We start from the raw sequence: 15,654 nt of genomic DNA on the forward strand, positions 1-15,654 counted from the left end.
CCTGTTTCTCAGCTGCCCTGTCCTACCCCAGAAGTGGCTGCATGTCACTGGGGGGAGTCTTCTTCTTTTCTATATGTCACAAGTTGATATCTATGTAACCCTTCTGCCAGTGGAGTTGGCAGGGACCAGGGCCGGGTTCAATATCTTGGGGTTCATTTCCAGCAATATAACACAGATCTGGCTTGAGCCCCCACCCCAGTAACCTGGGACAATTACACACCACCCCCTGGGTGTTTCTATGAGGCAAAGCTTCCCCTCTTGCAAACACAGTCTCAGTGCAGAAAAGAATTTTTTTAATAAAAGGAGGGAAGCTCCCGGGCATTAACTTTAGAAAACGCCGGAAACAGATAAAACCATGAGCAAAACACCTACCCCAGTGTCTTTTGCCTCAGGATCTTGAGTCCAGCAACCCAAAGTTCTTTTAACGTGCCCCTCCCTTCTCACTCCACTGCACCCCACTCACAGTGGTTATCCTTGGTTAGTGAAGACACAGAGTTTAGAGGTACACCTGTGTGAGTTCAGCTCCCACCATGAGGGCAGGGAGGAGAGCACCTGGCTCGCTCTGCTGTCTGGGTGCTTGCTCTGGTGGCAGCTGCCCTGCCAGCCACTCACCACTCTGCTCGTCCTCACCTTCTGCTGCCCCCGGCCTCTCTACTGTGACCTCTGCAGGTCGCTCTCTTGAGTCTCCACCCAGCTCTCAGTGACTGTCAGCTCTTAGCCTATGTCTACACTATGAAAATAGGTCGATTTGATAGAAGTCGATTTTTAGAAATCAATTTTATACAGTCGATTGTGTATGTCCCCACTAAGCGCATTAAGTTGGTGGAGTGCGTCTCACTACTGTGGCTAGCATGAACTCACGGAGCGGTGCACTGTGGGAAGCTATCCCGCAATTCCCGCAGTCTCCACTGCCCATTGGAATTCTGGGTTAACTTCTCAATGCCTGAAGGGGGAAAAACATTGTTGCGGGTGGTTTTGTGTACATGTTGTCAGTCTCCCCTCCCTCTGTGAAAGCAACTGCAGACAATTATTTTGCGCCTTTTTTCCTCGGTTACCGATGCAGACACCATAGCTTGGCAAGCATGGAGTCCGCTCAGCTCACCACTGTTGTTGCGAGCATTGTAAACACCATGTGCAGTATACTGCAGTATGTGCAGAACCTGGCTAAGAGATGACAGCACTAGGACGATTGTGAGGAGGATATGGAATGGACACAGTCGTTCCTGAAAGCACGGGATGTGGCAATTGGGACATCATGGCGGCAATGGGGCTGGTTGATACAGTGGAACGCTGATTCTGGGCCCGGCAAACGAGCACAGACTGGTGGGACTGCATCGTGTTGCAGGTATGGGATGATTCCCAGTGGCTGCGAAACTTTTGCATGCATAAGGCCACTTTTCTGGAACTCTGTGAGTTGCTTTCCCCTGCCCTGAAGCACAGGAATACCAAGATGAGAGCTGCTCTGACAGTTGAGAAGCGAGTGGTGATAGCCCTGTGGAAGCTTGCAATGCCTGACTGCTTCTGGTCAGTCGGGAATCAATTTGGAGTTGGCAAATCTATTGTGGGGACTCCTGTGATTCAATGCAATCACTGACAGTCTGTTATCAAGGGTAGTGACTCTGGGAAATATGCAGGTCATAGTGGATGGCTTAGCTGCAATGGGTTTCCCTAACTGTGGTGGGGCGATAGATGGAACGCATATCTCTATCTTGGTACCAGACCACCTTGCCAACCAGTACATAAACCGCAAGGGGTACTTCTCAATGGTGCTGCAAGCACTGGTGGATCACAAGGGACATTTCACCGACATCAATGACGGATGGCGGGAAAGGTGCATGACGCTCGCATCTTTAGGAACTCTGGGCTGTTTGAGCAGCTGCAAGAAGGGACTTACTTCCCAGACCAGAAAATTTCTGTTGGGGATTTTGAAATGCCAGTAGTTATCCTTGGAGACCCAGCCTACCCCTGGCTCCCATGGCTCATGAAGCCATACACAGGCAGCCTGGACAGTAGTAAGGAGCAGTTCGACTATAGGCTGAGCAATTGCAGAATGGTGGTAGAATGTGCCTTTGGACGTTTAAAAGCTCGCTGGCGCTGTTTGCTGACTAGGTTAGACCTCAGCGCAACCAATATTTCCATTGTTATTACTGCTTGCTGTGTGCTCCATAATATCTGTGAGAGTAAGGGGGAGATGTTTATGGCAGGGTGGGAAGTTGAGGCAAATCGCCTGGCTGCCAGTTTTGAACAGCCAGACACCAGGGCAATTAGAAGAGCACAGGTAGGCGCGCTGTGCATCAGGGAGGCTTTGAAGACCAGTTTCATGACTGGCTAGACTACAGTGTGACAGTTGTGTGTGTTTCTCCTTGATGCAAACCTGCCCCCTTTGTTGATTTTAATTCCCTGTAAGCCAACCACCCTCCCCCCTTCGATCACAGCTGGCAAAGGAAATAAAGTCACTATTGTTTTTAAACCATTCATTCTTTCTTTATTAATTAAAAAAAGGGAGATAACTTGTAAGGTAGCCCGGGTGGAGTAGGGTGGGGTAAGGGAGGAGGGGTGGAGGGAAGGACAAGGCTACATGGCTTATTTTAGCCACACTACATATCAAAACTGTTTGAATGACAGCCTTCTGTTGCTTGGGCCATCCTCTGGAGTGGAGTGGCTGGGTGCCCAGAGCCTCCCCCCACCCCGCGTTCTTGGGCGTTTGGGTGAGGAGGATATGGAACTTGGGGAGGAGGGTAGGTGGTTGTACAGTGGATGCAGCAGCAGTCTGCACTCTTGTTGGCTTTCCTCCAGCTCCACCAGACACCTGAGCATGTCCGTTTGCTCCCCCATTAGCCTCAGCATTGCATCCTGCCTCTTCTCATCACGCTCACTTAAAGCTCTCCTGGACTCTACCACTGAATGCCTCCATGCATTCAGCTGTGCCCTATCAGTGCGGGAGGACTGCATGAGCTCGGAAAACATGTCATCGCGAGCACGTTCTTTTTCCTTCTAGTCTGCGATAACCTCAGGGACAGAGATGATGGGGGAGCATAGAAACATTTGCACCTGCGGTTGGATAAAAAGGAGAGTAAAATTTAAGATGATACATTTCTGAGAACAAAAGGGAGACTTTTTCACAGTGAATCAAGCAATTCACAGCAGACAGCACATGTGCTTTAGGTACAAGGTCACATTTTGCCTTTTATATTGAGCGCCTGCCAGTATGGTGACACATCACACATGGCTGGGCAACAGAATTTGGTTTCCAGGCAGCCATGGTAAACCAAAGGGTACGCGGGTTTGGCTTCTAATGCCTTCATAACATGTGGGAATATTTTCAAACTGCAGCGCCCTCCTTTCCCATAGCAAGCAATACCGGTTGGGTTTGCCATTTAAAAGCAGGGGCTTCGGTTTTCGGGTGGAATTGCAGCACACACCTCCCCGCACCCTTCCGCGTGGCTATTTGGGATGATCCCTTCCCCCCGCCGCGTGGCTATTCTCAGGGATGATCCCTTTCAGCCAAGTGCAAGCAGCCCAGCATGAATGGGGTCCTTTTACTATTCCCTTACAAAAATTCCCCTATTTCAACCAGGTGACCATGAATGATATCACTCTCCTGAGGCTAACAGAAAGATATAGACCAAATGTTGCTTGAATGTGACCAAAACCCAGGACCATTCACTGCCATGCTTTGTGCTGCAATGATTGCAGACTACTTGCTACTGGCTTGGCGTGGTAAAGTGTCCTTCCATGGAGGATGAAATAAGGCAGCCCTCCCCAGAAACCTTCTGCAAAGGCTTTCAGAGTACCTCCAGAAGAGCTTCATGGAGATATCCCTGGAAGATTCCCGCTCCATCCCCAGACACGTTAACAGACTTTTCCAGTAGCTGTACTGGCCGCGGATGCATCCCAAGTCTTCAGGGCAAATCAAACATTAAGCACAATTGCTTTTAAACCCTGTAGTGTAGTTACAAGTGTGCACTCACCAGAGGTGCTTTCTCCGCCTATAGGGTCGGGGATCCCGCCTTGGGAAGGTATTGGCTCCAGGATGATGAAAAGGTCCTGGCTACCGGGGAGAACAGATTCACAGCTTGCCTGCTGCACATTCTCCTCCTCCTCCTCTTCCTCATCCACAAAATCCTCCTCCATGTTGCGTGAGACTCCCCCCTTTCAGGTGTCCACGGACAACGGTGGAGTAGTGGTAGGGTCCCCCCCAGAATGCCATGCAGCTGATCATAGAAGCAGCATGTATGGGGCTCTGACCCAGAGCGACCGTTTGCCTCCTTTGTCTTTTGGTATGCTTGCCTGAGCTCCTTAACTTTCACACGGCACTGCTGTGTGTCCCTGTTGTAGCCTCTGTCCATCATACCCTGTGCGATTTTGTCATATATATTAGCATTTCTTCTCCCCATACAGCAATCAGATCCAGTGTCTCCCGTTCGCTCCATGCTGGAGCTCGTTTGCGATTCTGGGGGGACTGCATGGTCACCTGTGCTGCTGAGCTCGCCATGCTGACCAAATAGGAAATGAAATTCAAAAGTTCCTGGGACTTTTCCTGTGTACCTGGCTAGTGCATTGGAGTTGAAAGTACTGTCCAGAGCGGTCACATTGGAGCACTCTGGGATAGCTCCCAGAGGCCAATAATGTTGATTTGTATCCGCACTACCCCAAATTCAACCCAGCAAGGTCGATTTTAGCACTACTCCCCTCGCCGGAAAGGAGTACAGAAGTCAATTTTAAGAGCCCTTTAGGTCGACGGAATGGGGTTGCTTGTGTAGATGCATTCATTATAAAATAGACCTAATGCAGCTAAATTCGACCTAACCCTGTAGTGTAGACCAGCTTTTAGTGGGGAAACCTCAGTGCTGAAGAAAGCTGGGCAGAAACACTGTCTCACAGCAGGTGATTTCAGCTCTAGTGATCACTGAAAACAAAAAGACTCCTAATAGAGCCTTAAAAAGAACAGGAGTACTTGTGGCACCTTAGAGACTAACAATTTAAATTGATAAATTTGTTAGTCTCTAAGGTGCCACAAGTACTCCTGTTCTTTTTGCGGATACAGAGTAACACAGCTGCTACTCTGAAAATAGAGCCTTATTTAGCTCTAGCTTTGAAGAGTGTTGACTAACTAGGTGACAGCTGGCTGGGAGGGGAGTGAACAAACTTCAACATTGCCCAAGTGATTAGCCTGCTCAGTGGTGGTGAGCCATTGACAGGCAGTCACTGTGTTCAGAGACCGGTCAGACAAATCAGCAGGAGGTGCTACATTCCCCAGTGACAGGAGAGATCAGATGCACAGGAAACTCCCTGAGTGTTTATTCCCTTGGGTGTTTGCAGACGCTGGCATCTCAGAAGTGGCTCAGCTCCGACTGGTAAATGGTTCGAGTCGCTGCAATGGGAGAGTCGAGGTGTTTCATAACAAGAAGTGGGGAACCGTGTGTGATAACAGCTGGGACTTACAGGATGCTGGAGTCATATGCAGGCAGCTGGGCTGTGGGATGGCGTTATCAGCCCCACGAGGGGCTCGATTTGGGCGAGGATCTGACCATATATGGCTGGATAATGTCAACTGCACAGGGACAGAAGTTGCCCTCTCTGATTGCAGGGCTCGGCCTTGGGGAGACAATAACTGTACCCACGGAGAAGATGCCGGTGTCGACTGCTCAGGTAACCTTCATCCATCACATCACTGTTAGTGCTGCAGGGATCGGGTTGGAAAGCTTTCAGCACAGACTCAGCTCTCCTGTCTGAGTCAGCGCTGACCCCAGTGCCCCAGCATAGTGCTAAGGGCCTGTACTGCAGGGAGCTGGTTCAGGGTCACAGTAAGTGTCACTCTTCCCATGGTGTCAGTGCTCACCCAATTTTCCCCACACAGTTCTTCATGCCTGTGCTGCAGAGAGCAGGATGGGGGCTCATTAGGGGGCATTATTCCCTCAAAGTCAGTGCTGGTCCCAGTGCCCCCAGCACACCACTTAGGGCCTGCGCTGCAGGGAGCAGTACGTGTTCCTCTGTGAGAGACCTTCCCCGTTGCTGATAGCTGTGAGCCCCCTGCCCTGCTACAGCACAATGGGGCGCTGGGTAACCGTAAATCCCATTTCTGGGATTTGGGGTTGAATGAATCCTGCAGCCACTCAGGGATCCCTTTATGGAGTGTGGGGTTCCTATCTCCATCACTCCGGGTGATTTACATCTCAGCTAATTACCCCTGAACCTGTAATATGCCCCACTGCTGTGACTGGAGACAGGGTTCTTCCTCACTTCCTCTCCTACACAGCCCATGAGTTTCTGTGCCCTGTCTCTCATCTACCCTGTTCCAACCCATAGGTGGTTGCATGGTAGTAGTGGGGAGCAGGGCTGTCAAGTTATTAAAAAACTAATTGTGATTAATTGTGAGATTAATCATTAATCATGATTAATCGTGGTTAATCGTGCAATTAATTGCTCCATTACACAACAGAAAACCGTTTATTTCAAATTGTTTGGATGTTTTCTACATTTTCTACTTTGATTTCAATTACAATACACAATACAAAGCGTACGGTGCTCACTTTATATTTATTTTTAGTACAAATATTTGCACAGTGAAATAGAAACAAAAGAAATAGTATTTTCAATTCACCTCATATAAGTACTGTAGTGCCAGCTCTTTATCAGAGAAATTGAACTTACAAACGTAGAATTATTTACAAATAATAACTGCAATCAAAAATAAAACAATGTAAAATTTTAGATCCTACAAGTCCATTCAGTCCTACATCTCATTCAGCCAGTCGCTCAGACAATTCTTGTTATAATGTTACCTGAAAGTGAGAACAGGCATTCACATGGCACTGTTGTAGCCGGTGTTGCAAAATATTTACGTGCCAGATCCGCTAAAAAATTCATATGTCCCTTCATGCTTTGGCCACTTTTCCAGAGGACATGTGCCCATGCCGATGATGGGTTCTGCTCAATAACAATCCAAAGTAGTGCAGACTGACAAATATTCATTTTCATCATCTGAATCAGATGCCACCAGCAGAAGGTTGATTTTCCCTTTTGGTGGTTCAGGTTCTGTAGTTTCTGCATTGGAATGTTGCTCTTTTAAGACTTCTGAAAGCCTGCTCCACACCTCGTCCCTCTCAGATTTTGGAGGGCACTTCAGATTCTTAAGCCTTGGGTCGAGTGCTGTAGCTAGGTTTAGAAATCTCTCATTGGTACCTTCTTTGTATTTTGTCAAAACTGCAGTGAAAGTCTTAAAACGAACAATATGTGCTGGTTAATCATCTGAGACTACTGTAACATGAAAGATATGGCAGAAGACAGGTAAAATACATAGCAGGAGATACACAATTTTCCCCACAAGGATTTCAGTTACAAATTAAATTAACACATTACTTTTTTAATGAGCATCGTAGAATCATAGAATATTAGGGTTGGAAGAGACCTCAGGAGGTCATGTAGTCCAATCCCCTGCTCAAAGCAGGACCAACACCAACTAAATCATCCCAGCCAAGGCTTTGTCAAGCCGGGCCTTAAAAACCTCTATGGATGGAGATTCCACCACCTCCCTAGGTAACCCATTCCAGTGCTTCACCAACATGCTTCATCAGCATGGAAGCATGTCATCTGGAATGGTGGCCGAAGCGTGAAGGGGCATATGAATAGTTAGCATATGTGGCACGTAAATATCTTGCAATGCCACCTGCAAAAATGCCAGGTGAACGCCTCTTCTCACTTTCGGGTCATGTTGCAAATAAGAAGCAGGCAGCATTATCTCCCATAAATGTAAACAAACTTGTTTGTCTGAGCGATTGGCTGAACAACAAGTAAGTGTGCAGTTATGTAACAAAAATAATATAATCTACATTTGTAATATTTCACTTTCACAATAAGGAGATTGCACTACAGTACATGTATGAGGTGAACTGAAAAATACTATTTCTTTTATCATTTTAAAGTGCTAATATTTGTAATCCAAAATAAAGTAAAAGCTGTTTTATCCGACACTTCACCAACTAGAAAGCTCTATAAATCAGCATTTCTGATCTTCATTGAAATGTTGGTTTATAGTCTGGTTGGCGCGGGGTTGGCAGGAGGTTGGGGCGCAGGAGAGGGTGCAGAGCAAGGGCTGTGGGAGGGGGCTTAGTACCCAGGAGGGGGTGCAGGGTGTTGGATCCGGGGGCCACTCAGGAGGGGGTGCAGGGTGTTGGATCCGGGGGCCACTCACCTCGGATGGCTCACCAGAAGTGGTGACCTCTCCCGGGCTCTGGCTACTCCTAAGCGGTGGCGTGTCAGGCGGCTCTGCGTGCTGCCCCCGCCCAGTGCCAGCTGCACAGTTCCCATTGGCTGGGAACCATGGCCAATGGGAGCTGCGGGGGCAGTGCCTGCGGGCGGAGGGAGTGCGCCAAGCCCCCTGCTGCGTCTCCACCTGGGAGCAGCTGGAACAAGTTGCCGCTTCCGGGGAGCCACCCGAGGTGAGTGGCCCCTGGATCTGGCACCCTGCACTCCAATTCGTGCCCCAACTGCCTGCCCCGAGCTCTCTCCAGCACCCAAATGTCCTCCCAGAGCCCGTGATACACACCCCGTCTCGCATCCCAACCCCCAGCCCAGCACTCCCTCCCGCACCCAAACTCTCTCCCTCTTAGTTAATCAGCATTTAATGTTAATAAAACAACCTTAACTGTAATAATATAAAGGGAGAACTGTACACATTGTATTCTGTGTTGTAATTGAAATCAATATATTTTAAAACATAGAAAAACATCCAAAATATTTAATATATTTCAATTGGTATTCTATTGTTTAACAGTGTGATTAAAACTGAGATTAATAGTGATTAATTTTTTTTAATCATGATTAATTTTTTGAGTTAATCGCATGAGTTAACTGTTATAAATTGACAGGGAGTGAACCCCTAACAGGCTGTTGCAGAGGCTGTTCAGACCCGTCAGTTGAAGGCGCTATGTTCCCCAGAATCACTAGTGATCAGATGCACAGAAACCTCCCTGAGTGTTTATTCCCTTGGGGTGTTTGCTCACTCAGGCTCCTCGAAAGTGGCTCCACTCCGACTGGTGAATGGCCCGAGTCGCTGCGCTGGGAGAGTTGAGGTGCTTCTCAACCAGCAGTGGGGAACCGTGTGTCATGACGGCTGGAACATTATTCATGCTGGAGTTGTGTGCAGGCAGCTGGACTGTGGGACGGCGTTATCAGCCCCTGGGGGAGCTCGATTTGGGCGAGGATCAGACCCTATCTGGCTGGATGATGTCAACTGTGCAGGGACAGAAGCTGTCCTCTCCCAATGCAGGGCTCGGCCTTTGGGAGAGAATAACTGTAACCACGGAGAAGATGCCGGTGTTGTGTGCGCAGGTAACCTTCATCTACGACCCTGCATGTTGCAGGGAGCAGGGTGGGAAGCTCATTACGGGGCATTGTCCCATCACAGCCAGAGCTGACCCCAGCATGGTGCTTGGGGCCTGTGCTTCAGGGAGCAATATGGCGGTTCCAGTAGGGAGCACTCTCCTCTCAGTCTGTGCTGACCCTAATTCCCCGGTGCGGTTCTTTGGGCCTGTGCTGCAGGGAGCAGTGTGGGGGCTCAGTAGGCGATACTCACACTCTCCCCAGTAAGTCAGTGCTGGCTCCAGTGCTCTACTGCGGTGCTAGGGGGCTGTGCTGCAGGTAGGGGGGTGACAGTAGGGGCTCTATTGAAGCTAGACTCCCCGGTGCAGTGCCTCCTACTGGTCATCTTGGGAATTAGCTCTTCAGCCTCCAGAGCGCCCTCTGCTGGTTTATATCTCGCTTGCCTCAGGCCCCTGTGTCTCTCCCTGACCCCGGTGCCCCGTACCCTGGGGTTCTACCCACTGCAGTACCCCCACACACTGGGTCTCCCTCCCGGGGAACCCCCACCCTTTACACCCACCTTGCCTCAGTGGCTACTGCCAGTCATCATCTAGCCCCCGCTCACTGGGGCAAACCGCAGTCTGTAAAAGGGCACTCATCATTGGCAAAGGGTTTGGACCAGTTGCCTCTGCCTCACCCCGGGCTGCAGCCTCTGCAACCCCAGCACCTGTTTTGGTCTTTAAACAGGCCCGCAGCCTGGGGTTTGCCAGGTTGGAGCGCCCCAGCTCCTCTTGCTTTTCCCCAGCTCTGTTCTGTTCTGTTCTGTTCCCTGAGCTACCAGTCCTTCTCTCTCCAAAGCTGGAGGGAGCCCTTTTATAGGGCCAGCTGTCTCCTAATTGGGCGTGGCCCCAGCTGTGGCTGCCTTCCCAATCAGCCTATACTCATTGGCTCTCAGCCCCACCCTTCCCCAAGGGCTGGCTTTTAACCCTTTCAGGGCTGGAGCGAGGTGACTGTCCCGCCTCAGGGGCTCTCTCCATTTGTAGTTGTGCTGGCCCTAATGACTAATGCCGGAAACAGGTAAAACCACGAGCAAAACGCCTATCCCAGGGTACGTTGGGAAATGGCTCTCCTTCACCACGTGTCACTGTCTGTATTGCTGCCCCACAGGCACAGTGAGAAGATCGGTCTAAGCCAAATCTCTGCATTGCAGCAGTCCCTCTGGCCAGTCCAGTCAGGGGCCCATTAAGCCTAGTCCAGGATCTGCATCCCAGGTTGCAAATAGGGAGATAGAAGTTAGGGCTTCTGATATTCATCAGTACGCCAGTCTCTCCATCCCAGAGCTGCTGCCCCTCTGTGAGGACACAGCTGTCAGCTAAGCTCTGCCATCATTCATCTGGGCTGGCAGCACTAGACACAAGTGCAGCAATGGCTGCCACAAAACGATGTTACCAAGTCAGTCGTGGCAAGTCAGCAGGAACCGCAGGGGAGGTGTTTGCTTCAGGAGGGGGCCGACCTGCTTGTAGGAAGTGTGCATTGCCTCTGCACTGGTCGGAACTATTGTCAGCCTAGTGCGCAGCAGGTTCCTGCCAGGCGTCCCTGTGCTCCAGGCAGTTCTAAGGGGGATGGACTCTGGGTGAGGTTTTCAGGGAGCTATGGAGCCAAGACATGTAAATTCAATGCTGATGTCAGGCTAAGGCAACCACCAATGACACGGGTGACTGTGTTCAGCTCCCAATCACCAAGATGCTTATGCCAGTGTCTTCCCCGCAGCACTGCACAGTATCGCACTAGAGCGAATATCAGCGCCCGGAGTGAGGGTGTAAATCTGCTCCCCGGGAGGTTCCTGCCAGCAGTGCAGGGGGTGATCTATTTCATTAAGTGCTCTAGTGGGAGCAGTAGGTCAGACTGCCGTCCAGTCTGCCTAACTAGGTGAGAGCTGGCTGGGAGAGGGGTAGACAAACTTCAAAATTACCCAAGTGATTAGCCTGGTCAGTGGTAGGGAGCCCTTGACAGGCAGTCGCTGTGTGCAGAGACCTGTCAGCAGGAGGTGCTACATTCCCCAGCGACACAAGAGATGAGATGCACACGAACCTCCCTGAGTGTTTATTCCCTTGGGTGTTTGCAGACGCTGGCATCTCGGAAGTGGCTCAGCTCCGACTGGTGAATGGTCCAAGTCGCTGCGCTGGGAGGGTCGAGGTGTTTCACAACCAGAAGTGGGGAACCGTGTGTGATGACAGCTGGGACTTACAGGATGCTGGAGTCGTGTGCAGGCACCTGGGCTGTGGGACGGCATTATCAGCCCCACAAAGGGCTCATTTTGGGCAAGGATCTGACCATATTTGGTTGAATAATGTCAACTGCACAGGGACAGAAGTTGCCCTCTCAGATTGCAGGGCTCGGCCTTGGGGAGAAAATAACTGTACCCACGGAGAAGATGCTGGTGTCGAGTGCTCAGGTAACCCTCGTCCATCACGTCACTGTGGGTGGTGCAGGGATCGGGCTGGGAAGCTTTCAGCATAGATCCAGCTCTCCTGTCTGAGTCAGCCCTGACCCCAGTGCCGCAGCATGGTGCTAAGGGCCTGTAGTGCAGGCTATCTGTTGGGGTTCACAGTAAGTGTCGCTCTTCCCATGGTTTCAATGATGACCCCATTTTCCCCACACAGTTCTACATGCCTGTGCTGCAGGGAGCGGGATGGGGGCTCAATAGGGGGTGCTCTTCCCTCAGTCAGTGCTGAGCCCAGTGCCCCAGCACAGCACTTAGGGCATGTGCTGCAGTGAGCAATACGTGTGCCTCTGTGAGAGACCCTCCCCTTTGCTGATAGCTCTGATCCCTCTGCCACTCTACAGCACAATGGGGCACTGGGTAACCGTAGATCCCATTCATGGGATTTGGGGTCAAATGTAGGCTTCAGATGCTCAGGGGTCCCTATATGTGTTTTTCCTACCCCTGCCACTCCGGGTGATTTCCATCTCAGCTAACTACCTCTGAACCTGTAATATCGCCCACTGCTGTGACTGGAGGCTGGGTTCTTCCTCACTCCCTCTCCTACATAGCCCAGGAGTTTCTGTGCCTGATCTCTCCGCTGCCCTGTTCCACCCCAGAAGTAGCTGCATGTCAGTGGTGGGGAGTAGGGGTGTTAAGTGACTAAAAAAAATATTGTGATTAATCGTGCAATTAATTGCGCCTTTGCACAATAATAGAATACCATTTATTTTAATTTGGGGGGGATGTTTTCTCCATTTTCAAATATATTGAATTCAATTACAATACACAATACAAAGCGTACAGTGCTCACTTTATATATATATATTTTTAGTACAAATATTTGCACAGTGAAATAGAAACAAAAGAAATAGTATTTTCAATTCACCTCATACAAGTACTGTCGTGCCAGCTCTTTATCCTGAAAGTTGAACTTACAAATGTAGAATTGTGTACAAAAAATAACTGCAATCAAAAATAAAACAATGTAAATCTTTAGAGTCTAGAAGTCCACTCAGTCCTACTGCTTGTTAAGCCAATCACTCAGACAGAGACGTTTGTTCACATTTGCACGAGATATTACTGCCTGCTTCTTGTATACGATGTTATCTGACAGTGAGAACAGGCGTTCACATGGCACTGTAGTAGCTGGGGTTGCAAAATATTTATGCGTCAGATGCTCTAAAGATTCATATGTCCCATGCTTCGGCCATCATTCCAGAGGACGTGTCCATGCTCATGATGGGTTCTGCTCGATAACGATCCAAAACAGTGCAGACGGACACATGTTCATTTTCATCCTCTGAGTCAGATGTCACCAGGAGAAAGTTGATTTTCTTTTTTGGTTGTTCAGGTTCTGTAGTTTCCGCATTGGAGTGTTGCTCTTTGAAGACTAATGAAAGTCTGCTCCACACTTTGTCCCTCTCAGATTTTGGAAGGAACTTTAGATTCTTAAACCTTGGGTCAAGTGCTGTATTTAGCTTTAGAAATCTCATATTGGGACCTTCTTTGTGTTTTGTTACATCTGTAGTGACAGTGTTCTTAAAACGAACAACATGTACTGTCATTATGCGAGATTGGTATAATATGAAATATATTGCGGAATGCAGGTAAAATACATAGCAGGAGATACACAATTCTCCCTCAAGGATTTCAGTCACAAATTAAATTAACGCATTATTTATTTAACGAGCGTCATCACCATGGATGCATGTCGTCTTGAATAGTCGCCGAAGCATGAAGGAGCGTATGAATGATTAGCATATCCAGCATGTAAATGACTTCCAATGCCAGCTACAAAAGTGCCATGCCAATGCCTGTTCTAACTTTCTGGTGACATTGCAAATAAGAAGCAGGCAGCATTATCTCCCATATATGTAAAAAAACTTGTTTGTCTGAGCGATTGGCTGAACAAGAAGAAGGAGCGAGTGGACACATAGGCTCTAAGTTTTACAGTTATGCAGGGCCGGCTCCAGGCACCAGGCACCCAAGCTGGTGCTTGGGGCGGCACCTGGAGGGGGGCGGCGCGGCGCTCCGGCCGCCGGGGAGAGCGGGGCCACAGCCGGGCTCGCCGCCCTGCCCCCGGCGCTCTAGCCGCCGGGGGGGGGGGAGAGCCGAGCCCCCGCTGGGGCTCGCGGCCCTGCCCCGGGCGCCCCGGCCGCCCGGGGGGGGGGGGGGGCCCAGCCCCCCGCCGGGCCCCCGGCCGCCCCCCCCCGCGGCGGGGGGGCGGGGGGCGGCCAGAGGCTTTTTTGCCTGGGGCGGCAAAAAAGCCAGAGCCGGCCCTGCAGTTATGCAACAAAAAAAATTTACATTTGTATTTTGCACTTACACGAGAAAGAGATTGCACTACAGTACTTTTATGAAGTGAATTGAAAAATATGATTTCTTTTGTTTATCATGTTAAGAGTGCAAATATTTGTAATCCAAAATAATAATAAGTGAGCACAGTACGCTTTGTATTCTGTGTTGTAATTGAAATCAATATGCTTGAAAACTTAGAAAAACATCCAATATATTTAATACATTTCAATTGGAATTTTATTGTTTAACAGTGCGATTAAAATGGCAATTAATTTTTTAATTGTGATTGATTTTTTGTGTTGATCGCATGAGTTAATTGCGATTAATCGACAGCCCTAGTTTGAAATAAAATGTTTCAGGTATTCCGCACTTTCTGAGAATGACATTTTCCTCAAACCTCCTCTAGCCTATCTGTTTCTGGTGTTGACGCTCACTTACCTCCTCACTGCTGGAGAAACACAGGCCCATCACCAGAGACAATCCATAACTGCCGATAGTGGGAGGGCCGAATGAACATGCTAGATATAAACTAAGCAGCAGCTCGAAGGTGGGGATGGGGGACATGTGACCCCGCACCCAGATTGATCAAGTATCAGGGGGTAGCTGTTTTAGTCTGTATCCACAAAAACAACAAGGAGTCCGGTGGCACGTTAAAGACTAACAGATTTATTTGGGCATAACAAATTTATGGGCATAACCAAATAAATCTGTTCGTCTTTAAGGTGCCACCGGACTCCAGATTGATCAGCTGCTCTGAGACCGAGTTAACTGTGATTAATTGACAGCCCTAGTGGGGAGTGAACCCCTAATGGGCAGTTGCAGAGGTTATTCAGACCCGTCATTGGGAGGGACTACATCCCCCAGCATCACTAGTCATCAGATGCACAGGAACCTCCCTGAGTGTTTATTCCCTTTGGGCTTTGCAGATTCTGGCATTTCAGAAGTGGCTCAGCTCCGACTGGTGTATGGCCTAAGTCGCTGCGCTGGGACAGTCGAGGTGCTTCACAACCAGCAGTGGGGAACTGTGTGTGATGACATCTGGGACATAACTAATGCTGAAGTCGTGTGCAGGCAGCTGGGCTGTGGGCCAGCATTATCAGCCCCAAGAGGGGCTCGATTTGGGCAAGGGTCAGAGCGTATCTGGCTGGATGACGTTAACTGCACAGGGACAGAAGCTACCCTCTCCGATTGCAGGGCTCGGCCTTGGGGAGACAATAACTGTGACCACGGAGAAGATGCCGGTGTTGTGTGCTCAGGTAAACTTCTTCCACCACTGTGCATGTTGCAGGGAGAAGGGTGGGTGTTATTATTGGGTGTTGTCCCCTCACAGCCAGTGCTGACCCCACCATGGTGCTTTGGGGCCTGAACTTCAGGGAGCAATATGGCGGTTTAAGTAAGGGGCGCTCTCCTCTCACAGTCTGTGCTGACCCTAATCCCCTTGTGCGGTTCTATGGGCCTGTGCTGTAGGGAATGGGGCACGGGCTCAATGTGGTGCCAAGGGCCCCTGGCATGAGGAAGCCTTGTCTGTGCCTGCTGGGGGGAAGCTTCCTGATTCCCTCGGCCACAAG

General features: G+C 49.7%; 1 protein-coding gene across 1 annotated transcript in view; it reads left to right on the plus strand.

Annotated features, from left to right (window-relative positions):
• Positions 1 to 15,342, plus strand: part of LOC112125254 (deleted in malignant brain tumors 1 protein-like) — a gene marked incomplete at its 3' end in the record, with an annotated part of 43,587 nt that extends 28,245 nt beyond the window's left edge. The window contains exons 9-12 of the mRNA XM_029914205.1: positions 5,323 to 5,652; positions 9,010 to 9,333; positions 11,429 to 11,758; positions 15,013 to 15,342. Of these exons, the coding sequence (XP_029770065.1) occupies positions 5,323 to 5,652; positions 9,010 to 9,333; positions 11,429 to 11,758; positions 15,013 to 15,342 (1,314 nt within the window). The remainder of the gene's footprint in view (positions 1 to 5,322; positions 5,653 to 9,009; positions 9,334 to 11,428; positions 11,759 to 15,012) is intronic.
• Between the last annotated feature and the right edge of the window lie 312 nt (positions 15,343 to 15,654).

Source organism: Terrapene carolina, unplaced genomic scaffold (genome assembly GCF_002925995.2).
Source record: "Terrapene carolina triunguis isolate 2854851 unplaced genomic scaffold, T_m_triunguis-2.0 Scaffold33517, whole genome shotgun sequence".
NCBI classification, from domain to species: domain Eukaryota; kingdom Metazoa; phylum Chordata; order Testudines; family Emydidae; genus Terrapene; species Terrapene triunguis.